This window comes from Dipteris shenzhenensis, chromosome 17 (genome assembly GCF_047967505.1).
Source record: "Dipteris shenzhenensis isolate YYH24624 ecotype China chromosome 17, Dip_SZ_1.0, whole genome shotgun sequence".
In the NCBI taxonomy this organism is placed as follows: domain Eukaryota; kingdom Viridiplantae; phylum Streptophyta; class Polypodiopsida; order Gleicheniales; family Dipteridaceae; genus Dipteris; species Dipteris shenzhenensis.
Window position 1 is genome coordinate 54,992,171 of NC_141612.1, and position 26,760 is coordinate 55,018,930.

General features: G+C 44.2%; 1 protein-coding gene across 2 annotated transcripts; it reads left to right on the forward strand.

Annotated features, from left to right (window-relative positions):
• LOC147892324 (coatomer subunit alpha-1-like) lies at nucleotides 1-26,760 on the forward strand. Of its 2 annotated transcripts, none has more exons than XM_087387920.1 (4): nucleotides 1-80; nucleotides 161-501; nucleotides 762-1,256; nucleotides 23,450-26,760. In XM_087387920.1, the coding sequence occupies exons 2-4, from the start codon at nucleotides 294-296 to the stop codon at nucleotides 26,392-26,394; spliced, it is 3,648 nt and encodes a 1,215-aa protein (XP_087244046.1). In that variant the 5' UTR covers nucleotides 1-80; nucleotides 161-293; the 3' UTR covers nucleotides 26,395-26,760. The 2 variants fall into 2 exon arrangements, with proteins under 2 accessions (XP_087244046.1, XP_087244047.1); XM_087387921.1 differs by having other exon boundaries at nucleotides 32-65.

The following is a 26,760-nucleotide window of genomic DNA, read 5'->3' on the forward strand; positions in this document are numbered from 1 at the left end:
TTGACGATATCATGTCTGCTGTCTCTACATTAGTCTTCTCTCAACGTTCGACCTGTTGGTTCGAGGTTGAGCTTTCCGGGGTTTGATTCGTAAACCTGTAGCTATCTGGATCCGTTGTGATCGCCTGGCAATCTCACGAACCCCGCATTTCGTTCTGCAGCTCGCAGATCCGCTCAATAAGCCAGTTTGAGCACTCCCCGACTCTTAGATCTCGTAAACGCTGCTTGAATACATGCCCTTGCTGGCGTCCAAGATATCTCAGGGGCGATCTTTGCTGATCGGGTCTTGGCACAATGTTGACGAAATTCGAGACCAAAAGCAATAGGGTCAAGGGGCTCAGTCTCCATTCTCGGAGACCCTGGATCTTGGCCAGTCTACACAGTGGCGTGATTCAGCTATGGGATTATCGAATGGGAACGCTGATAGATAGGTTTGATGAGCACGATGGACCTGTTCGAGGGGTGCATTTTCATAAATCTCAGCCTCTTTTCGTTTCTGGAGGTAAGGTACTAGACTCCCTTGAAAGGTTTTTGTTCGGTTGCTCGAAAATTGCCAATGTTGCCGAGATAAAACTTACAGCGGTAAATAAACGCGAGATCTACGCGTTTCTGAACAGTCGGAGCTCGAATCGAAAGCTCTTTCTTTCCACGATGTCGGGAACACGTTTGTCCATAAGATAAGGAAATGAAATGAAACAAATTGCGACGATGAGGGAATGATTGCTTGGAGTGGTATGCTTGTTCGTTTCCAAACATTTGCAGGGGACGATTACAAAATTAAAGTGTGGAACTACAAATTGCGAAGATGTCTTTTCACTCTGCTTGGTCATTTGGATTACATCCGTACCGTCCAGTTCCATCAAGAGTACCCTTGGATTGTGAGTGCCAGTGACGATCAGACCATTCGGATCTGGAATTGGCAGTCTCGCACGTGCATTTCTGTCCTCACTGGCCACAACCATTATGTTATGTGCGCTTCGTTTCATGTGAAAGAGGATTTGGTGGTGTCTGCTTCTCTGGATCAGACTGTCAGAGTTTGGGATATTGGTGCTTTAAGAAAGAAAACGGTAGCTCCGGCAGAGGATATTATGAGATTGACCCAGATGAATACCGACCTCTTTGGGGGAGGTGATGCTATTGTCAAGTATGTCCTGGAGGGTCATGATCGTGGTGTCAACTGGGCTGCCTTCCATCCGACTTTACCATTAATCGTGTCAGGTGCAGACGATCGTCAAGTCAAGCTTTGGAGAATGAACGGTACGTGTGTTGCAACCCATGGTTGCCTTGGCTCATTAGATTCTTTTTATCTAATGGACTCGTAGATTTTATTCCTTCATTTCTAGCCTTATTTCGTTTGGAACTGGAAACGCAGCATGCAGTGCCTGTCTTTGAAAGTAGCTAGTGGGTATGCAATATCAAACCGTGCAGAACCTGGCATATTATATTGCTAATAGAAATGTTTGGATACTAAGTTATCTTGCCTGGCCTTTTTTTTGGGGTGAGTATGGGAGTGGGTGCATGCTTCTTGCAGGAAAAATTAATTTTCACGTACAATTTTCTATGTCAAAAGCGATTTAGGTATCTATCTTGGGTTTCAAACAAGAGAACACTTTTTATGTGCATAGTATGAGGTACTGGTAATTTTAAGCTGTGGTGTGCGCTATAAATTGGGTACTCGAGTCATTATGTTAGAATTGTATTTTTGTCTCAACTTTGTAAAAGGCTTGTACAGTCTGTATCTCACAATTCTATGGAAATTTTGGATCCCCGTGGGAAGGCTTCTACCCGGGGTTTGTTTTGTGCCCTATTTTTGTATGTGTTCCTGTGTGTATGTGGCATGTTTGATGCAGGTTATATGCAACGGTGAAGAAAGTTACTAGATACTTGGAGCCCAACTAGGGGTTTGAGAAGATATCAGGTGAGAACAATTGCGATGTAGCAACAGGGCAGGCGGCGACATGGCTTTCATCCTATAATTAATCATGGATGAAAACTGTTAAATTGTGATGTGATATTGACATTAGGCTAGAGGTAGGTATTCAAGATATAGGAAGCTAGAAGTTTGTATATCCCACATGCAAACTTGGATGTATCAGTTATTTGTTTAATAAAATGTATATAAGGAGGACTGTAGATTTTAGGAGATGAGGGAATTTTGTAGGATTGATTAAATGGACCTCCAAGGCCTTGTTAGTGAGGCTTGGTAGACTCCAAGTGTGGTATGGATGGGAAGGACCTAATCTATGGCTCACCATGGAAGGTTTTGACCTTTGCAAGTGCATCTTATTGGAGAACCAAACTTCCTCCCATAGCATTCTTATATTCATGGCATTCCACATGTTGCACTATTCTATCGTTTTTTGGAAGAATGTCAGGTTATGGCTCTAAAAAAAGGCAGAGAGACAAGTTTATCCTGATGGCGTTGAGCCTATTGCCGAGAAAATGCTTGACCGGTTTTGCAAACAGCTCTACGCCTTGGAGCATTGTGAACTTATGAAGCAAGGAAGAGCAGGTTACAGGGAGTGCAAAGTGCAGATGGCATAGGAAATGAAGCTATGAATGTGGAGCTTGGAAATTTAAACATCATGTCTTGGGGAGGTGCCATGTTTGATGAGAAAGAATGGGTCTCAAGAGTCAAACCCCACGGTGGAGCAAAGCCCTATACAAGGGGCACATATGTAAACATGAAAAAAGGGGGGAGATAACACAACAATGCTCGTGGAAGACTATCCTTCATTATGGGGAGATGCAATACCATTACATTCACCTTCACTCTTATTACCTTCATGAACAAGAAGGTCCTAGAGGCTTTTCACACCCATGCCTTAAAGATCCCATGTCATTGACCCTATACCACTCTATATCCATAGTATATGATTCTACATCCATACACATGATCTATACGTCAACAATCTCCCTGTCAAGCTCAGCATGAGCTTGTACATCACATAGGCCTAAAGCCTCTATGAAAAAACAAAGCTTATCTTTATCCAATGACTTGGTAAAGATTTTTCCAACCTGTGCATCTGTTTTGACATATCTCATGTCAATCTCTCCACTTATCACTTTCTCCCTGATGTAGTAATAGTGGACCTCTAAGTCCTTGCATGGTAAATGGGATTCCTGGCCAGCATTATATTGTTGATGTTGTCATTGTATATCACTATTCGACCATCAATGCATACACCTAACTCTTGAAGAAGTAATCTCAGCCAAGTTCCTTCACATGCTGCTATGGCAGCCCCTCTATACTCAGCTTCCGTGCTAGACAATGCAAATGTGGGTTGCTTTTTGCTGCTCCAACTGATCACACCACTTCCAAGCATGCATACCCAATAGTTGATCTTCTATCATCAATGCTGCCAGGCAAAGGCAAAGGCAGATCTTGCAGCCCTTAGTGAAGAGCTCAACCATTGAGTAGATCACATAGAGCAAAAAGGGTGCTGATAGGCATAGAGTTTTAAGCTTCTTTGACTTAGATTGGGGTGGAGATATTGACACTCGGCATACTACATCTTTGTGCTTTTTTGTCTATGATTAGGTCTCATATTCTAATCCAGTAAGAAGCAACAGACGGTCACACTCTCGATAATGACAGCTCACGGCCCTCCTCTAGTGTTACCCCAAGGGCACATATGTCAAGAATGCAGATGATGGTGATCTAGTTTGGATTGATGCCTTGCATTTGACCAAACAATTGAAGTGCCTCCTTGCCATGCCTGTTCTGGATACATGTTGCCATCATGGCATTCCATGTGGTCACATCGTGCATTCACATCTCTCCAAATACAGCCATTGCATCATGTACATACATATTGATGAGGGTATTTCCAACAATGTTGTACAACTCCCACCAGTTGCTAGCACCAATAGCATGCATCTCTCGACCCTTTCTAGGACTGCCACATTGGCACACACATCCAAAACACAGATGAATGTGAAATTGTTTGGCTGAAAGCGTTTTGCCATCATCCGAGGAAGCAATAGTAGGTATATATCTATATATCTAGATGAATCCAGGAACATGCCCCAACTCATCCTCTAAAGATACAACATAGCGTGTAGTTTCAATCTCAAAGCCATAAACTACATCACGCATAGCAGGGAGTAGCTACTATGATATCCCCATTGACATCATCGGCGCCCAACAGTTGGTGTAGACCATAGTATAAACATATGCTCACACATACAAATCCACACACCCACACATACTTGAGCATCCATTTATACAAAGGTCTTCGTACTGAGTTTCTATCAGCACTTAGGAGGTGAAGGGCAGACTCAGCGGTGACAAAGGCTAGTACTAGAGGGCTTAGCCGTGACAAAGGGCCTCCTTGCCACAAATGCTGTGGCCATGCACTGCCATCATGGCATTCTAGGCAACCACATCCGGCAATGGCAGTTGTGCAAACAAAACCCTTGCATCATTAAGGCTACTGCATTTGCCATACATGTTGACGAGGGCTATTCCCATAACAACATCCGACTCCCATCCCTTGCCAGCAACAATAAGATGCATCTCTTGACCTTCTTCTAGGGCTGCCACACTTCCACACGCATTCGAAACACACACGAACGTGACGTCTGGCTTGAAGCCTTTTGTATGCATTTGACTGAATAGTTGTAGGGAATCCTTGTCATGCCCATTTTGAGCACATGTCGTAATCATGATTGTTCAAGAGTACCAATTCCGATCGACTAGTTTCTCAAACACGGATTGTGCATAGGATAGCATAGCCGAGGCTACCACACTTGCTGTACATTTGGACAAGAGGCTAATCAAACATGTGTTGCGTGTGTATGTGCGGCTTCCTACCATGGCCTTGGCTTTGTTACAATGCCTCAAAAGTGAGATGTAAGTGGCAAGATTTGTCTTTGGACCCAGTTGACCAAGGATCTTCTCATTTAACCTTTTGGGGCAATAGGTTTCCCTTTTGATAGGGCTGCTCTGGAAGTGTGCAGCTTGCTTCATAGTAGGGCCACTTTGGAATTGCCCATCTAATGCAAGGGCAACAAGCTTGCAAAGTCCTAAGAATCGAATACATAGGTTTGTATGTTGCCTCCCTGCCCCTTGGCCCATCTCTTGACCGAAGCAACAAAGGTGGATCTCCACACATTTCTATATCTCCCCGCCTAATCTAGCTCTTAGAAACCACTGAGAATGTCACTTGAGTTGTATGCGACGCTGTGTTCTTGGGTACTCTTGATGTAATGATTCTCTCTTGGTTCTAGTCAAGAGCTAACTCAACAATTCAAATGCATAGCTGATGTATAGTTTCATATTTGAGAGAGAAAGCAAAGAAATAAAGATTTATTAACGTCCTCGGGAGGCCTCGTGGGCTAATGGGACAAAGTACACAAAGCGAAAAAAGCTTACACAAGCCTCGAAGGGTACAAGCAAATGGCGCGCTAGGGCCCTTGCTGAGTACTATGATAAGCTGAAACTAAAGCTAAAGATAAAGAGCTAAAGAGCTCAAACTAAACTCAAAACTCAAATATAGATTGAAAGCTGAGGCTCAGAAACCGAAGCCCAGCATCTTGGTGGCTCTCCGGTGAGCTGTGAGGATCTCTCGGATATATTTTTGTTGAGTTGTCTTGCTATGCGGCAGAGAGCGTGGTCTCCTCGATCTCGGGATCCGGTGGGCTATCCTCTCTAAGGAGGGTTGAGATAGGCCGTACCTCGATCGTACATGCTCTGGTTCCTCTCCTTGTCAGGTGAGGTCTCTGTGCCCCTCTCTCGAGAGTGTCATGTCGGCTCTCTCTACTGACCAGAGTGCCCTCATATCAACTATCTCCTTCTCCTTCACCCTACTAGGTCCTGGAGCTGTGACTCAAATGCATAGTAATTTGTGACATGTCTTTGTGCTTGGTCTGCCTCAGTAGCCTGTGGTGCAGTCACCTCCTACTGCTCTTAGATCTGTCGCAATTGTGTCTCTTTGTGTTATCACATCTCAAGCAAATAGAGCCCGTGATCATGGAGTTGGATCAAGCGTGAAAGTGGACTAAAGCCATGTCCCTTCTGAAAGAGGCAGTGGTATAGTTTGGGAATGTTCTTGGATTCATCTAGGTATATAGTGGTATCGTCCCCGAATCTTGTAGTAGGCTAGGCAGATACATAGAAAATGCTCCTTTGTCTCGATCTTGTCTGGCGTACGTACTCTGCAGATCCGTCGATCTCTGGGTATATGTGCAGTGCTCCCTGTCTCAATCCTCAGCTCATGGGATGAGATCCGCATATGTCCAATGGCAATTCTCAAAGCATGTTAGACTTCTTTGTCCTTGAGGTACCGGGGTTTGATGATGAGTCCATCCTTACTCTCAAGAAGTGGCCGCGATAAAACTGGATCTTGCTGGGGAACTCCTGCTCCCCTCCCCAACTCCGAGATGTATGGAGCTGGAGGAGATCTAATCGTATGATACGGTTAATCTCATCATGTTGGATCGACTTGGGTGGTAGAGCTTGCACTTTTCTCTATATTTCAGCCAATATATGTACATGCTACCTTTCATCTCTTGCTTGATTCCATCTCTATTTGAGATGTTGTGACAGAAGACATAACGAAGATCAGATTGGAGTAATAATTTTGTATTAGGGGTTCGGAGGAAGGAATTGCAGCTCTTCTTTGGGTGTTTTGATGGAAGATGATGGCATTACATGTTCTTTGGGGTCATCATGGAGGCGGAGGTAACATTAGCATGGTGGGCAATACTTTAGGCTTCAACTCCACTCCTTTGAAGCTCACAAAGGACTGATGAGGGAAATGGGAGAGGAGGAGGAAGAGGCAATGGTAGGAGAGGACAAGGGTTTGCTTCATTGTTTAAGTTAGACAATGCAGATTATTGATGTTCACCTACCTCCATTTCTCACCCTAGAGAAAGGTTCCTCTTGACGAGGTTCAAGCATCAAAGTTAGGTTTGAGTTATTTGCCTCTCACCCTAGTGTTGTTGAACCAAGGATGGTGTATGAACCATACATGGAAACCAGAATGGTTCGTTTATATGGCACGAAAACCAGCTCATTGTAGACTTTTCGAGACAATGGGATCAAGCCAACATATAGGCCAAATGAATTTTGTTCAAAAGCAGCTTTCTATGTGACAAACTCTTTAAGGCAAGTCTTCAATCTATTCTCGTTTTTAAATCAATGTGCAAAATTTGCATGGAGAGAAGCATCCTTTTCCTAGAGTAAAGTGTTTCAAATGGATGTGGTTCGAAAGCCAGGACCATGTTGAGTGGGTGGAGTTTTGTGCAAAAAATTGGTATAGGCTTGAAGACATAGAAGAAGATGAAGAGTATGGCATTATGATTGGACCAATTTGTCTTACCAACAAGCTGTATTCAGATCCAACCAATGCCAAGCTGAATATTACTCCACATGAGCTGTGGAACTACTTCAAGTGGCTTTTTGTTCTAGATAAGGTGGACTTGGCTCTTCGCTTGTGTGAAGCTAGTGTATTGTGAGAAGTGTTATGTAGACAATCACTTGTACAGCAGAAGTAGATTTGTAAAAAATTGATCAAAGTTGTTATGATCACATAAACCTTGCTATTTGCATACTAAGATTGAGGTAGACCTTTCTATATGTAGTTGTTTTCATAAACTTTGTTGTGATTAATGCGTTGATAAATAACTACTATATTTACTTGCTTAAAACTCTTTCTAATGGCTATTTATCTTAGTAATCATATTTGTGGGTTAATCATAGAAGGCTGGAGCTGATGCACACATAGCATTAAGACTTTGGGTTTAATGAACAACCAGCTTCAGCCTTGTATGATTAATCCACAAATATGATAATTGAGATCGATAGTGATTACAAAGAGTTTACAACAACTAAGTATATGTAGTAGTCTATCGGCACATTAATGACAACCAAGTAAAATGTAATTAATTGAATATAGAAAGGTGCAAATAGTAAGGTTTATATGATCAGAAAGGCCTCGATCAATTTTACAAAGCTAGTGTACAGGTGATTGTCCTACATCACGCTTCTCACAAGCTTGTCTAGAACAAAAGCCACTTGATGCAATTTCACACCTCCATATAGTGTAATATTCTGCTTGGAATAGATCGGATCTGCATATAGCTTATTGGTAAGACAAATCACTCCGATCTTCTTCTGTGTCCTAAAGCCTATAACAATTATTTGCACAAAAATTGATGCAATCAGCAAGATCCTGGTTTTCAATTCACTTCTATTTGAAACACTTTACTCTAAGGAAAAGGGGGCTTTTCTCAAGACAAAATTAGAGTATGGATCAATGGCTTACTATATTGGATGTGTTTATAGAGGGGGTTCAAAGGCCTGCCTTAACAAATTTGTCACATAGAATTCTTCTCTGGAACAAAATTCGTTTGGCCTATATCCCTTCTTGATCCCCTTGTCTTGAAAAGGTTGCAATGGGCTAGTTCTCATGCCACGATATAGACGAACCATTCCGGTTTCCATATATGGATCATACACCATCTTTGGATCAATAATAGTAGGGTGAGTGGCAAACAACTCAGACTTAGCTTTGATGCTCAAACCTCGTCACAATAGAATCCGGAATGTGCGCCCCTAAGGGGTGTTAGAGGCGTTATGGCATGCCTCTTGCGCATAAGAGGCATGAAAAAAAAAGAGAGGGGTTAGTTTTTGGTGGTGCGTTGGAGGTAGGGAATCAGATTGGTGGGATATGGAGGGAAGGTATGGTATTGATGCTGGCAAGTTGTATTACCAGTTATAAAAACACAGGTCAAAACATTTCATACTTACATAGTTAAGACTTCCAATCTTTGTAAACATACACACTGCCCATATATTCTCTCTAGCTCTACCTTCTCACTCCATGGGATCTCCATCACTGCAAAGCCTCTCCATCGTTCAAGGTTGTGATCTCATGCTTGATGCTTATCCAACGGTTAGCCTCTCATGCTCATGCATGCTCAGGTTCTCAGAGACTCAGTTTATGTGATGAGTTATGAGGCATATCATATGTGATATATTAGCCCTCAATTTTAAAAGGAGGGGGGGGGGGGGGGGGGCGCTGGAAGTGAGGTGGACAGAGCAGGAAAGGCAGCGCGGAGAGAAGGAAAGGGGGCAGGGAGGTTTGAATGGGAGGCAGAGAGAGAGAGAGAGAGAGAGAGAGAGAGAGAGAGAGAATAGATCTACATAAAGAGAGAGAGAGAGAGAGAGAGAGAGAGAGAGAGAATAGATCTACATAAACGTAGCTCAATGAAGCTGAAAACGAATCTCCAAGAAAGCTCCTTTCTTAGCGCCACCTTATGCTCTCCTAGGAGGTGTAGGTCTGCACCTAGGAGTGCTGAAGACTCTTGGATCTCTGTCCTGCTGGAACTGCTCAGTGTGTTGCTCGCTATGGGGCTCCCACTCCTATTCTCTGCTGCACAGCGAGCTGCAGGGTGAGCTCCCAAAGAATACATGGATCCATGCAAATGAGGCCCTATTTATAGGCAAAACCCCCAGCAGACTGGCTGACCCAGTCTGGACAGGGACAGACTGGCCGTCTGGCCAGTGTACCTAGCAGGGCTGCTGCCGTGAACTGACAGACTGCCGGCTGCAGTCTGTCTTTCTGCCGACCCTCTTGCCTAAAAATAGGCTCTTACTGTTGCATCGCAGCCTGTTTGTTAGGTGCCTCTGCTGGGGTCCTCTGCCAGTCCCAGTCTAATGATTGCTTCTGCTGTACGGCACCTTTACCTGCTGCTGTACGGCCAGTTCTTCTGTTGCTGGTACTATGCAGTGATGCAGCCCACTTGTCGCTGCTGTACCTGATAGAGCTACCTGCTGCTCTACCAGCCCAAGGACCTTCATGCCTTTCACCTCGCAGTGGATCTAGGCGCTCTGCCCATGTGGCAGCCAGTTTGCTGCCGACATGGCGATTCTCACTATAGGGGCTCACAAGTGGGGAGGTCACCTTAATGTTCCAGCAAGTAATGGCTTAGAAAAGATATGAATAAGAGCAAATGACGCCCGTCATGGAGCAAAATAAAAAGTGCAAGTTGGTCACATCAATGCTTTGTAGAGGAGCTGTTGCAACAGAACAGTTTGTCATGTGGTGAAAAACAATGGGGTTCAGTAGGACAAGTCCGAATTTGCCATCATGCCAATACCTCTTCAATAATGAAGAATGAATGAAACATGGTGAGTGTGTGTGTGAGAGAGAGAAAGAAAGATATATTAACGTCCGCGGGAGGCCTGGCGGGCCTATGGGACAAAAGTGTGGAAACAAAGTAAACTCATACAAGCCACTGTGGGTTGGGGCGAAGGGCTCGTTAAGGCCCTCGCTGAGTACTAGAAAACACATAAGCTGAAATACTGATGTAGTACATCATATAAAGTCAGGCCAGAAAAGCCAAATAGTGTGTAACATGAGTGAGGCATGTCAGGCGCTCAGGGCTAATGCTCCAAGAACATGATCTGGCTCCATGTATCCAGGCTTCGTGATAGCTCTCTGGTGTGACACAAAGAGCTCACGTATCTGCATCTGTCGAGCCATCTGGCGTTGTGGTGGGGGCCGTGGTCTTCTCGATCTTTGGATCCAATGGGCTATGTCAAGTGTAATGCCACGTCTTTGTCGGTCGCCTCTGAGGAGAGCTGAGATAGGTCGAACCTCAATTGTGTGTGCTTTGGTCTCCTGTTGCATGTGAGATCCCCCGTGTCCCTCATCTAGTAGTGGTATCGTGTCGACTCCCTCTACTGACCCATCTATCTCTCATGTCAGCTAGCTCCTCCTCCTCTACTCCGGAGTGCCTTGGAGCTCACTCAAATGCATAGAAGTCGGTGACCTGCCTCTGCACTCGATCCACCTCAGTGTCCTGTGACGTGGTGGTCGCATCTTGCTACTCTCTGATACTCTTTGATCCGTCGCAGTAGTGTCTCTCTGTGTCTCCGCATCTCCATCAGGTAGAGCCCAATGTAGACTTGATCCTGGAAGTGGATCAGTCGTGAGAGTGGGCCGTGTCCCTCTTGAAAAAGGCAATGGTAGCGCCCTTGGATCTCGTAGTAGGCGGGACACATACAAAGAAAGTGCTCCTCGGTCTCGACCTTACCCATTGTGCATAGCATACAAGTCTGCTACTCTCTGGGTATGCCTATAGCTCTCCCTGCCTCAATCCTCAGTTGATGGGAGGAGACTTGCATCTGTCCACTGGCGGAACATCATAGAGAGAGCATGCGTATGTGTGCCAAATACCCGGGTCTGTGATGGGGATAGGCGGCTTCCTCTCCGATAGGAGCCCCCATCCGATAGTAGGATCCCCTCCTCTGAATGAACTAATCACTTCGTCCATCCTATGGGTGAGGAAAGCCCGCCGCTTGCGGCGTGTCAGCTGTCGTGAGATCCTCTGTGCCTCAGGTGGTGTCAAGTGGCCAAGGGCTTGCTCACGTGTGAGGTGAGCTCTCATCTCTTTGCACTCATCATCATACCAGGGGTTTTGAGGCATCTTTCCCACTGAAATGTGCCCAGGCCGAGTTGTAGGGAAGGATCTCATAGCTGCGTCCGTGACCACTGTGGCAAGGGTGTCTGATGCATGGGTGAGGTCTACCTCGTTCCCAAGTAAACCTCGGAGCTCTTGTGCCAAATGGCTCACGTAAACGGGGTCAAGGGTCCGGTCAAAGTGGACTCGTACACAGGTGGGAGTGGGGGGGGGCTGGTGGAGATACTGAAGGATAGGTATGAGTGGTCAGCACCTAGCGGGGGAGGAGGCACAACGAAGTCGTGTACCCATGAGGTGAAGGATAGGGATCGAGTAGGTAATCCACTGTACTAGTACCTCCGCCATGCGGGAAACAAGTGAACCCACCAGATAATGGCCATCTCTGTAGGCCATTATATATGATTAGGTCATGGATAGCCCCCAGGTGAAGTAGATGCCAGCCGTATCCCATCACGTGTGGTGCATCCGTTGAGTGTCTCACTGTCCCAAGCTCTACAGTGTCTAGTTCTGGTACTATGAGAGAGTCTGATGTAAAGTCAGGTAGGCCCACTTGCCTGTCACTTGTGCGTGCATTGAAGTCACCAAGAAGGAGGCTGTCTCCTAGTCTGGAGAACTCAATGAGATCGTTATGTATCGTCTCATATGGGCTGTGTCCCTTCGTAGTGACTGCGTGTGCATAAGGTGATGTGTCTGGGGGAAAGTAGCACACTACCATGTAGATTGGTCGGGCATCATGTATCTAGACACGGACCCACATATGTTGCTGAAATGAGGGGTCTCAAGTGTGATCTGAAGAGGATGGCCACTCCTCCGGAGCCACACACTCCACTGTCTCCCCTCATTTCCTTCTGGTGGGCTGACTCCCATGTCTATCCTGCCACAGTGGGCAGTCCTCTCTCTGGACTCTCATGTGTCTCGGTGTATCATGTCTCTCCTAGTGTATGTCTCTGAGAATCCTCCTGGGTCAGACCAGAGTGTGCCATTGCAGTTCCACACTGCCATCTTGAGCTTATTATGTGCATTCATCCCATTGGTCCGACACCGTCATAACTCCCCATCTTCCTTCTCTTCCCTGTCTGGTCTCTCACGGATAATGACTTTACCATCTCTATATACAGCCCATTTTCCTGCCTCCCTTGTTGCCATTATCCGTACCATTCCCTCCCTTCTATGCTGCTGCTGTAGGAGGGTTAGATCATCATCCAAATATATCCTGGTCCCTTTCAATGCTGCTCTCATGCTCATAATGGTGGACCTATCCATGGCATTCCGGAATTTCAGTACTAAGGGTCTCATTGGTGTTTCAGCTTTACCTACGCTCCAGGCTGTCTCGCATGTGAGATTAACCCCCATTTTAGTGAACAAAACTTGGGCATCTGCCATTGGGGTATCTCCCACCGTCAAGCCCCTTACAAGCACATTCAAGACCTTGCTGGATCTCCTTTTCTCTTCCTCTAGAGTCTTAGAGATAAACTCCTCCTTCAGTGCAACTGATCCCTTTTTAACCACTGCTGTCCATTCAATCATTTATTTTTTCCCTTTATTGAGTTGTTGTGTGATCTCAGCATGTTTCCCAATCATCGTGGCCTGCATGGCCGCCATCTCTTTTTTGAGAGTGCATTCTCTGTTCTGAGTATTTCCATGGCTTTACAACTCCCCTCTGAAGGCATTTGCATATCCTTCATTTGCTGTAATTCAACACCCAGTGAATGCATCTTGTCTTGGAGAGAGAGAGGCTAGGGTGAGAGGAAATGATACTGAAATGAAGACATGATAGAAAGGATTTCATTCATTCATCAAGTATGATATGACAAGTGAAGTACAAGCATTTATAGGCTAGACAAACACACACACGTGTACCAAGTGCATATGGGATAACTCCCTTGGTGACACGTGGCACTCACACATGAACCACTACTAAGATCTACTAGTACAACACATCACACACACTCTTTGGCTATGATTTCTCCAACACCCCCCTTCAGAGCAAAGAGTGTAAGACCAAAACGTAAGGAGTAGCCCGATTCCCCCTCCACCACAATAGTGCAAAGAGCAAGTTCGACTATCAACACCTCCCGTGTGATAGTGACTTCTCAGTCAGCTTGCGACCGGCAAGGGTGGACCATCACTCGTCACCTCTCCTCACTTTGAATTGGGTGGTCAAGACAATACCAAAGTAAAAACCATACAATCATTTTTGGTGGACAACCCAGGGCAGAGTACCCTTAGTGACTCCAAATACATTCATTTTAGAGGGACTACTCAAGGTTGAGAACCTTTATTGACTCAACACCAAAAGACTAGTAGCACTAAACATCATCTACCACCTCAGAGAGGGATATATAATCTAATGTAGCAGATAAAGCTTGCTCCTCAGGTTTAGTAGATGTGGCGAAAAGATTATTGAGCTTGTCCAATATCTCCTTGGCTGAACTATTGAGGTCAAGATGATGAAGTAGATTGTTAGCCAGCCTCAAACCAATAAGTGCTAGTGTCATGTCATTCTTCTCATCCCAAGCTGAGACTTGTGCGGATTGATCTTCACCACGAGGACGAGGCTCCATGTGTGCAAACTGAGGTAACAAATGCGTAGCACCAGTTGAAGAACCAGCAAGTATGGCGGCTGGTCTAGGACTCCAAAAAGCAATAGCAGCCTCCACGTGTGCAAGACAGTTGAAGAGGTGCTCCTGTAGATAGTTGTAGCAGCTGGTTTGACACATTACATACAAATCTCTGCCTTCTTTTGTCGTATCACGGGCACGGGCAGAAAAACCTCAGGAAACTTCTTCTCGTGATTCAAGCTCACAATCACAGGCGATGGCATCCAGATTATCCTCCCAGCCTATCTCATGGATTGCATGCACACAAGATACGTAATTCATTCTCTTCATGCCTATCCACAAGCCCACAAATCCCTAGATGGTTCCCTCCTGCCACATGTCATCATTTTAGACCTTTAGCTTGGTACACCATTTACCCCTCTCTTGGGGCACAATTAAAACATTTGCCCCTTGGCATTCTTACACATTTAGGTGCACCTAGGCCTGAGCAGTCAGAACCACCTAGTCGATGCTAATACACCCTCACCTAGGACCTTGGCAGTTACTTCCCGTCCTCTAAGGGAAAATGCCCACCGATCTTTCCGAGGTCATGCTATCTCGGCTAGAGCATAACATTCCTTTCCTCTTCAAGCATCAGCGTCCTCGATGATGAAATCTGGGAACACTCTCCGTAACTGGTATACGGATTCCCACGTAGCTTCTGATAGAGGTAGACCATGCCATGCAACCAACACCGCGGGTATCTTCCGATTGTGCACTTGCATTGTTCCTCAGTCCAGGATTCCTGTTGGTTTGCGTCTTGCATTATCCTCTATCTCCTGAAATAAAACAACACCTTCGATTAGTAAGTCACCTATATGCAAAAATTTCTTTAAACGAGAAACATGAAACACTGGGTGCACTTTACAATCCTGTGGCAAATGTAATTTATAGGCTACCTTGCCTATTCTTTTTAGAATTAACCATGGCTCACAATATGGAGGTGATAACTTAGCACACTCTCTTGCAGTCAAAGACTTAGAGTGCGAAGGAACTCTGAGAAAAACTTTTTCTCGTTCCTTAAATTCTCTAGCGGATCGGTTTTATCCACATACACCTTAGCTCTATCCATAGCTTGGCGGATGTTAGCTCTCGCAAGTGCTAGCATCTTTCGCATCTGAACCACAAAGTTCGTGGCACTAGGCACTTTCTGAGGTATTCCAACTATAGTTGGATTCGCTGGCCTATAACCATAGTTCAGTTCAAACGGACTGAACCCCGTAGAGGAATGTTTTCTATCATTGTAGGCAAACTCTAACAATGGCAACCACTTGTCCCATGTATGTTGCCTCAATGACACATATGCTCTAAGCATATTCTCTAAAATTTGGTTGATTATTTCCGTCTGACCATCCGTTTCTGGATGATCTCCACTACTCATTCCCAAATCAGTCCTTAGTGGCTCAAATACCGCAGTTCAAAAATGACCGGTAAATTTGATATCTCTGTTTGACACTATGGATTTGGGTAATCCATGCAGACGAAATATATGTCTAATAAACAAATCCGCCACTTGCGGGGCACTAACAGATTCTCTAGTTGGAATGAAGTGAGCCATCTTGGTAAGACGATCAACCACCACAAGGATAGAATCATATCCACCTTGTGTCGTAGGCAGCCCTACAATAAAGTCCATGGAAATGCTCTCCCACTTACTTAGTGGTATCTCCAAGGGCTGTAAAAGTCCGGGTGGCTTCACCCGCTCTGCCTTACTTACCTGACACGAAAAACAACGTGTCACATATTCATGAATATGCTTTTTTATCTTTGGCCAAAAGAAATCTCGCTTCACGAGATCATATGTCTTCTCGACTCTTGGATGTCCCGCACATGGGCTATCATGGCATTGTCGAATGACTCTCTGTCTGAGATCATTCTGATTAGGTACTACTAGCTTGCCATTTCTTTTCATCATACCATCCCTTATGGCATATCTTGCATAAGTTTGGCCTCTTCTGGATGCCAAATCATCCTTTTTCCCGGGTTTTAATACATGACTCTTAGGCCAAAGGCTCTGGACGAAGTCGTCCACCTTTTGAGTTTCTCTTATCTCGGTCATTAGAGCACTCTCTAACACCGTGAAACTCATGTTATGCATAATGCATGACAACGCATCAGCAACTTTATTATCCTTTCCTCTTCGATACCGAATCGTCAAATTAAACTCTTGCATGAGTTCTGCTCACCTAGCTTGGCGGCCTCTCAAGTCAGGTTGTTTACAAAAATGTTTCAGAGTATCATGATCAACATCCACATAAAACTCAGATCCATGTAAATAATGTCTCCATGTTTTCAAAGCATGGACAGCAGCATACAACTCTAATTCATAAGTTGGCAAATTTCGTTGAGAGGGAGAAAGCTTCTTGCTTTCAAATACTACTGGCCTTCCCTCTTGGACGAGAACTGCTCCTACTGCAATGCCACTTGCATCAGTTTCAAGGAACAACGGTTTCTGGGGATCAACTATTTTTAACACCGGTCCTGAGACCACAGCTTGTTTTATGGTGTTCAAACTTTCCTGTTGATTCTGTCCCCATATAAAAGATACTTTGTCTGAGGTCAGATCAGTCAATGGCGATACTATTTCGGAATATCCTTTGATATGCCTTCGATAAAATTGGACAAATCCCAAGAATGATCGCAAAAGGCGGTCAGACTCTGAGGGATTGGCCAAGTCAGTATTGCAGCCACTTTCTTTGCATCCATTTCTACCCCCTTAGGAGTAATTATGAATCCTAAATATTCAAGTCTTACCATACACAGTATAGTTTTCTTTTTATTTACATAAAGACTGGCTTTCCTCAAAGTACTGAACACTATTCTTAAGTGTTCATGATGCTCAATAATACCTTTACTGAATACCAGAATATCGTCAATAATAAGGCACTATTACCTTGATTCTTCAACTCCCAAAGATGCCTCCTGATTTGAAAAGGTGTTGAATCGTACACTTTCCCAGGCTGAAACATGTACGTATGATGCATCGGCTAGCACTGAGGCTACCCAAGATGGGAAAATGGCCGAGTTGGCTAAACAGATATCGGAGAAGTACTCTGATTGTGTTAGGGAGGAGTTACCTTATGGGTTACCTCCAGAGCGGAATGTTCAGCATAAAATTGAGCTTATCCCGGGGGCAAAACCTGCAAATAGACCTCCCTATAGATTAAGCTTTACAGAAGAAGCTGAGATGCGAAGACAACTGGAAGAATACCTCAAGCTGGGACAAATTCAACCCAGTTTTTCACCTTTTGCTTCGCCAGTGATATTAAAGAAGAAGAAAGATGATACTTTTCGTCTCTATATAGATTACAGAGCATTGAATAATATCACTATTAAGCACAGGTATCCGATGGCTCGGATCGATGATTTGCTAGATGCATTACATGGGGCCGTAATTTTCAGTAAGATAGATCTTAAGTGTGGCTACCATCAGATCCGTATTAGAGCCAAGGATGTGCATAAAACCACTTTTAGAAGCAAGTTTGGACATTATGAGTTTTTGGTAATGCCCTTTGGACTTACCAATGCTCCAGCTACATTCGTCATGCTTATGAACGATTTACTACGTCCGTATATCGGAAAGTTTGTAATACATTCGACTCTACCGATGCTATACACAGACACAGAAACGCTTATGGAGTCTTCCGAATTTCCATGGCTGAAATCAATGGTCCTCGAGGTAAATCCTTTTGACCTCGCAAAACATATTCTACCTCGTTGATCTTGAACTGGTAAATATGCTTTTTCCAATCAATGGCTGGATTTTTTCAAAAATGCCAAGCCATGCCTAGGGCTATATCTGCGGGAGCAAGCCTGGTCAACTTAAAGTCCAGCTTCTCAATATAGTCCTAAATTCGAAGTTCCAACTGGGTAATCCTCTAGTCCCATACTTCAGTTGAACTTCCGTCCGCCATCTTGACCGTATAAGCATAGTCAGACGGACTAGTTTTCAACTTGAGCCTCTTAATAAGCTTCGAGTTAATTACATTGTGCGTTCAGGCTGAGTCAAACAATACAATCACATCATGATTGGCTACTTGCCCTTTCATTTTAATCAACTCGGGCTCATCGAAAACCGTATACCCCGTTGCTGCAGGCTTTGAAAGAATGTTATCGGGTGCACTGCTTAGTAACTTAGTAACAGACACACTTAACAACACAGGTACTAACCTCTGAGAAGGTCCCGCCAATTGCATCTGCATATGTTCCGCATTGGGACTCCCCTGCATTTTCGCGTCGCATTCAGATATTATCATATTGGCCGTGCGACGGTCTTTGTTTAGTGGACAATCTTTCGACTGATGTTGTTGAAGGCAGCTGAAGCACAATCCTTCTTTTCTAGCTTTTCTTTTTGCTCAGGGGTCAACGAGGACTTTGACTAAGCCCGGGCTGCCATTGGAGTTACTTTTCTTTTCACCCCAACGGTGGTACTTGTCTTTGCTTGTCCCTCAACCGGCTTCACCTGCTTGGTTTGGCCACTTGGTTGCGAGACACTTGCCTTTGAAGTCCATTTCCTCTGAAATCCCCCTTTTCTCAGGTACTCATGCTGAGTCCTTGTCTGCACAAACCCACTAGGTTTGCCTCTGGCATCCTCATAGTTTAAGGCTACTGCAATCGATTCATCTAATGTAGTGACATATTTAGCCCGAACTTCCATTTTAATCCTGTCGTTCAGTCCATAGATATAGTCTTTCAACTGAACCGACATAGGGAGAGGGTTTGTTATTTTCATAACACATTCCTTGAACTTGTCAGTGTACTTTGCCACCGACAAATTCCTCTGGCGAAGGCTTCTGTAAGCATCCCAAGCTCGGGACTCTTCGTCAGGTGGAAGAAAGTGTTTCTTAAATTCAGCCTTAAACCCTTCCCAGGTGGTAGGGGCAACTTGATCTTTCTGTTGTTTTATCCACCACCTATCTGCTGCCTTAATAAACAGGTGAGTGGTCTCGCGGATTTTCTTTAGATTAGATCTGATTTCACAAATGGCGAAGGCCTTCCCACTTGTGTAACCAAACCTCGATCACATCAGAACTGCGCTCGGTCATCCGACCAGCGTCCTTTTCCGGTCTATAATTGGCTGGCGTTCATTTTGACCAGCGTTCACTTGAAGCTGCTGGTTCATGATCTGTTGGAAGGCATCTTCCAGCACAGAAATCCTACCCACCAGAGTAGGTGCTGTGTGGTGGGACACTCGTTGCATAGATCGCGCTCTAGATTCACCAGGATTTACCCTGGAATCTTGTCCCTCTGCCTCCATTCTTTCAAAAGGGAAAATAGATTTTTTTTTTTCACTTCTTCCCGCACGCCAAAACTCCAAAAGTATATCACACTTCAAATTTCCCTTTGCTGTACATGAATAAATAGACTGCAAACTGAAAACTGAAAATTTGTATAGAAGGGAAAAAAAAGATGCCCCCTGGAAGCTCCACGAAGTCTTGAGAGGATACTCTTATCCTTGGTATTCAGATCTTCAATAAAATAGTCGAACCAACTTCAAGAATGAAGATAGGCGTTTTGATGCGCAGTAGTCTGGTTCAATATGAATTTCGTCTCTCAACTTCAGCTAAGAAATCCCGATTTATTTCCCTGGTCCTAAACTAGCTGCAGATCAGTGAGTGTTCAAGATTGCTTCACGCCTGTCTTTCGAGATTCCCTTTGCGTGATACCAGGTATGAACCTGCGGTGACGTCCAACAGCTGCGCCGTTCATCCATGCTACCCAGATAACCAGCAGCTTGGCTGTATCGTCGTCCTAAAGGTAACCACCCGTAATCCTTGCACGATGCCAACGGACGAGACAACTAAACTCGTGACCACCTAATAGCATGCGTCGCTCGTCGTCACACGCCCAATACACCCTGCGCTCCCTTCATACGCAACTCGTATGAATCCCATCGTCCAGCCTGAGCGCTCTGATACCAAATGACACATTACATACAAATCTCTGCCTCCTTTTCTCGTATCACGGGCACGGGCAGAAAAAACTCAGGAAACTTCTTCGCGTCGATTCAAGCTCACAATCACAGGCGATGGCATCCAGATTATCCTCCCAGCCTATCTCATGGATTGCATGCACACAAGATACGTAATTCATTCTCTTCATGCCTATCCACAAGCCCACAAATCCCTAGATGGTTCCCTCTTGCCACATGTCATCATTTTAGACCTTTAGCTTGGTACACCATTTACCCCTCTCTTGGGGCACAATTAAAACATTTGCCCCTTGGCATTCTTACACATTTAGGTGCACCTAGGCCTAAGCACTCAGAACCACCTAGTCGATGCCAATACACCCTCACCTAGGACCTTGGCAGTTACTTCCTTTGACTTTTTAATTTACTCACATAACATATTACAGAAGTCGGTCCTCTAAGGGAAAATGCCCACCGATCTTTTCGAGGTCATGCTATCTCGGCTAGAGCATAACATGGTCGAAGGCCTAAAGGACTCCAAAATACACACATAGGTCCGAAATGTGCAGGGCGGTTGATGTAGATGGCTAGGCGATAGTTGTAGGTGCTCCAGATGCAAAGGTTGGGTCTCGAAAGCTGCAAAGCAGCTCAGCAAGGCACTCCAACAGGTCACCACAGTAAAAGTCGTCTGGTATATGTATGCTGGAGTGCTGGAAATAGCTTGGAAGTGGCTCTGTTGAAGGCGGTTATGCAGCAGCAGAACATAAGACATCGATTTTGGCGATGGAAAGCTCCAAAACAGCCCATAAGGTCCACCCGTACAGGCGCAATGAACCAACCAGCAAGTAAGGAGGCCGCCTAGATAACGTAGAGCACTCGGGATAGCTCCTAGACAATCCGGATGGAGGCAGCAGGCTGTGAAGACTCTAAGCTGATGCAAACGGGTGCAAGGAGGAGGTGAATAGAGGCGAGATTAGGGTTAGGGCTGGGGAAGGTGATGGCGTGACAGGGCAGATTAGGGCATGGCTAACCTGCTCTGAAACCATGAAGGAAACATGGTGTGAAACCGTAACTAAACCAAAGAACAGCCCTCAAACCAATCGCAAATTCCTCCTGGGCTCCTAGGGCACGGCTTGCAGGCGCTTACGGGTTTCAATCCACGTGTAGAAACCAAAATCGCAGCAAAGGGAACACTCTCGGGCTCATGAACCTAGCACGCAATCCAAGAAACTTTGTAGAAGAAATCGCAATTTTTTTTGCACTAGAATCTGTAATCGGAACTTGAACAAAGCGTGGGAACGTTGAAGAGCTTGTTGAAACGTGATTGCCGACAAGTAGAGTAGCTGGGAGATGAGAGAGAGAAGCAAGAACATAGCACTAGGGGCCAGAAAGAAGGGCTGGCCCCGCCCGAAGGTCTTTATTGCAATAGAAGATAGTCTTTGTACAACTAGTTCAGGCTCTTCACAAGAGCATGAACTGAGTACAAAACTGAATGATCTTGAGCTCTTTGACTCTTCTTTTATAAACTTGGCCTAGCAAAAAGCTAAACATGCTTTCTGAAAGCTATTTCTAGCTTTAGTGCTTTTTAAAAGCTATTTTATGCTTTTGTTCTTCCTAAAAGCTACTTTTATACAAAAACCAAGCTTTCTAGCTTTTTCTGCTACTTTTAGGGCTTTTGTTGAGAATTGCGCTGCTTTTTTTGCTTGTCTGCCTAGCTGGGGCCCTCCTCCATATAAGCGTCCACTTTCTGGATGCTTTTTGCCTTTGCTAAGACCTGCTTTTTGCACTTTTCCCCTAATTCTAGGGCTTCTTTGCACTTTCCTTGGTCCTACACATTGCCACAAACAACATTCAACACTTTAACCCGTTAAAGGTTAGTCTAATGCATGCATTCTAGTTCTTGGACTATTTCTGGTCCCTTGTGGGCATCCCTACAGTTCTATTTTTACTGATGCAAAGCAAAAGTAAAACAATAAAACTTATTCTTGGTTAATTAACTTAACCATTCTTTGACCAAAGTCAATTCTAATAAAGATTATTCTTTATTTTCTTGGAAGAAGCCCCAACTGGTGACATGGTGAGTGTGAGCGAGAGAGAGGGATAGGCTTGGGTGAGAGGAAATGATACTCAAATGAAGACATGATAAAAAGGCTTTCATTCATTCATCAAGTATGATATGACAAGTGAAGTGCAAGTCTAGACACACACACACACATGTACCGAGTGCATATGGGATAACTCCCATAGTGACACGTGGCACTCACACATGAACCAATACTAGATCTCCTAGTACAACATGTAACACACACTCTTTGGCTATGATTTCTCCAACAAAGAAGATAGTGATAAATTGTTTATTCAAGCAGTTTTATTAGCTAGTCATTCCCTCCGAGATGAACGATGGCGGATTAAACCACGTAGCCTTGTTTAGTTTGATTGCTTCTCTCATGGAAGTTTATGACACATGCAGGTGGAACTCATTATAGATAATGTCAAGGGATACTTTTTTTATGTATATCCAAAAAATGAAGGTGATTTGATGAAACAAACAACTCATTTCGGAGATCCAATACTTGTTCTTGTACTATTGCAGCAGCTTTGTATGGACTCACAGGAGGAGTAAAGTAGCCTAATTTGGTGTGATTGCTTCCTCACGGAAGTTCATGACACACGCAAGTGGAAGTCATTATAGAGAATGTCAAGGGATATTTTTTTATGTATATGCCAAAAAATTGAAGGTGATGTGATGAAACAAACAAGCCATTTCAAAGATCCAACTACAAGCCTTATATAGGCTAAGCACACACACATAGATGTACCAAGTGTATATGGGATAACTCCGAGAGACACGTGGAACTCACACATGACTCACACACATGAACTAGTACTAGTAGTACACACCAACACATCACATCAACACACTCTTTGGCTATGATATCTCCAACTATTTCTTTGATTGTTCCCTATATATTTGTCCAACATGTTTCCTAAACTTTCGTTTGGAAATTTCAGGATGTGTTCATTTTGACTCATTTATCACATTCCTGCTTAGAGTTTCATAATCATAGTATTTTCATTTTGACTCATTACCTCTAGGATACGTGCTGACAAACTCATTTGAGGCTCTTTTTTTGAAGAGTTGATATTATTGGAGTGAAAGGAAAGCAATCAGTAGATGCATGTATTGGTTTGATTCTCTGGTTTTTGCTTGAAAAGTTTGAACCTTTTGGGATCCCTAGTAGTGCTTTGGTAGGTTTGTTGCATGACTCTTTTTTTAGTATTATTTTCAGGGGGAGTGTGTGTGTGTGCATGCACGCACACACGTGTGTGGTGCAAGGCCAGAGAAATTGTAAAGGTCATAACTTTCTCATCTTTTGTGAGCTGGACATTTTTTCCTTCTATTTTCTCAATATTTAATTAATGTTTTCTGGGACAACATTGACTCCAGTATTTTTCCCTCTTCATACATTTCTCATCTATTTTTGGTGATTTATTTTTGCTGGCAGATACCAAGGCTTGGGAAGTGGATACTTTGCGAGGCCATGTGAATAATGTTTCATGTGTTATGTTCCATGCTCGGCAAGACATAATAGTTTCCAATTCTGAAGACAAAAGTATTCGTGTGTGGGATATGTCAAAGCGTACTGGTGTCCAAACATTTCGTAGAGAGCATGATCGCTTTTGGATACTTTCTGCCCATCCTGAGATGAATCTCCTTGCAGCTGGACACGATAGTGGGATGATTGTATTCAAGTTGGAAAGAGAGAGACCAGCATACACTGTGTATGGAGGAACTCTTTATTATGTGAAAGACAGACACCTTCGAAGTTACGACTTTGCTTCAGCAAGGGACAATTCTTTAGTGTCTATTAGAAGGCCAGGAGCAACCGGCATGAATCAGGGTCCTAGGTCAATGAGCTATAACCCTGCTGAAAATGTAGTTTTGATTTTCTCAGATGTAGATGGTGGCTCATATGAACTGTATGTGATACCGAAAGACGGCCCGGGAAGGGAAACTCAAGAACCCAAGAAAGGCCTTGGAGCATGTGCAGTATTTGTAGCTCGAAATAGGTTTGCCATTCTTGACAAAAATAACAGCCAGATTGTTATAAAGAATTTGAGGAATGAGGTAACCAAGAAATGCAGTTTACCAGTACCAACTATTGATGCCATTTTCTATGCGGGCACAGGTAATTTGTTGTGCCGCTCAGAAGCCCACATTATTCTTTTTGATGTGCAGCAGAGGACAACTTTAGGTGAGATCCAGACCCCATCTGTGAAATATGTGATCTGGTCCACAGATATGGAGAATGTAGCTTTGCTGAGTAAACATGCAATCATAATTGCTACAAAAAAGCTTTCACACAAGTGTACCTTGCATGAAACCATCCGTGTGAAAAGTGGAGCTTGGGATGAAATCAATATGGGTGTTTTCATTTATGCAACTTTGAATCACATTAAGTACTGTCTTCCAAACGGAGACACTGGCATTATAAGGACTTTGGATGTACCAGTGTACATAACAAAGGTGTCAGGGAGTACTTTATGTTGTTTGGATCGTGATGGGAGGAATCACACTTGGCAGATCGATTCGACAGAATATATCTTCAAGCTTGCGCTACTTAGGAAAAAGTTTGATCAGGTCCTTCAAATGATCAAGAGTTCTCAGCTATGTGGACAGGCTATAATTGCTTATCTTCAGCAAAAAGGTTTTCCAGATATAGCTCTACACTTTGTGAAGGATGAGAGGACTCGATTCAATTTGGCTGTTGAGTCTGGGAACATAGCAATTGCTGTTGCATCTGCTAAAGAAATTGATGAGAAAGATCATTGGTATAAGCTTGGTGTGGAGGCTCTAAGACAAGGAAATCATGAAATTGTGGAATATAGCTACCAAAAAACCAAGAATTTTGAACGTCTTTCTTTTCTGTACCTTATTACAGGCAACCTGGAGAAACTGAAAAAAATGATGAAAATTGCTGAGATGCGGAATGATGTAATGGGTCGTTACCACAACAGTCTATACTTGGGTGATATCCAGGAGCGAGTGAAAATACTGGAGGATTCAGGCCATTTACCTCTTGCATATGTTACTGCAGCAGTCCATGGGCTCAACGATGTCGCAGATCGCCTCTCTGAACAGCTTGGTGAGAATGTTCCACCGTTACCTGAGAAGTCTGAACTTATTTTGCCACCTGCACCTGTGCTACATGATGGCAATTGGCCTCTGCTCTTGGTTAGTAAAGGTCTCTTTGAGGGTGCTTTTGGTGAGACAAGCGCAATGGCAGAAGAGGAAGACGAGATTGATGCAGGTGCTTGGGGTGAGGAAGTGGAGATTCCAGAGATTTCTGAAGGCCAGAATGATACTGTGATCTTGGTTGAAGATGAGGAAGGCAAAGCAGGTGATGATGAAGAGGGAGGATGGGAAATGGAGGACTTGGAGCTTCCTGCAGATGTTGGTATCGCAGAAAGTACAGGAACCATTTCCAACTCTTCTCTATATGTTGCCCCTTCGCCTGGTGTGCCTGTTAGCCAAGTTTGGATACAGAGGTCATCTCTAGCTGGAGAGCATGCTGCTGCAGGCGCATTTGATTCTGCTATGCGCCTTTTGTGTAGGCAATTGGGCATCCGGAACTTCACACCTCTAAGACCACTGTTTCAGGATCTTCACACAGCCAGTCATTCATTTTTGCCTGCTTTTGCCTCAATGCCTGTAGTTCCCTTGGCATTAGAGAAAATCCGGACAGAGGCATCAACCTCCACCTTGCGAGCTCCTCCAACCTTGATTTTCAAGATTTCCTTGTTGGAAGAGAAGTTGAAGATGGCATACAAATTGACCACAGAGGGTAAGTTTACTGAGGCACTGAAGCTCTTCCTTGGTATACTTCAAACCATTCCTCTTGTAGTGGTGGACAGTAGGAAAGAAGTTGATGAGGTAAAGGAACTGCTGGGCATTGCCAAGGAGTATGTCCTTGCCATTCGGATAGAATTGAAGCGGAAGGAGACGAAAGACGATGCAGTTCGTCAGCAGGAGCTTGCAGCTTACTTTACTCACTGCAATCTTCAGAATGTGCATGTGAAGCTTAGCTTACAGTCAGCTATGGCACTTTGTTATAAAGGGAAAAACTTCAACACAGCGAGCACATTTTGTCGTCGGCTGCTTGAACTTAATCCCTCTCCACAAGTTGCATCAAAGGCTCGGCAGGTGCTAGCTGCTTGCGAGAAGACTCCACGTGATGAGGCCCAGCTGAATTATGACCCAAGAAACCCATTTGTTGTCTGTGGAGCTACTTTTGCACCTATCTATCGGGGTAGTAAAGATGTGTGTTGTCCATATTGTTCAGCACGGTTTGTGCCGAATGTTACAGGTAGCATTTGCTCTATCTGTGACCTAGCCTTGATTGGTGCAGTTGCTTCAGGTCTGTTGTGCTCAACAGCACAGGTAAGATGATGAATATGCTTTGAACACAGGCATGTGCCTTCCTGTCCAACTGTTTTACACAGATAAGGTGATGATTATGCTTTGAACACAGGCAGGAGATTATTGAGCCTTCTCATCCAATTGTTTGCTTCTTTTTGGAGCACATTTTCTGCAATCAAGGGTTTAGTTCACTTTTAAGCAAAATTTAGCTATAATTTTCTTCACTTTTCACCTTTAGTGCATGGTAGGGACGCAGCATGTGAGAAAACTCACATTTATTCTTCCCGTGGACTTATGCAGTGATGGAAGCGATTCTCCTTTTGTGAGGCTACTAAAGATTTTGTCTCTCTTATTTATGGAAAAGGAATGCAATAATAAAGATTCTTCTTGTTAGTC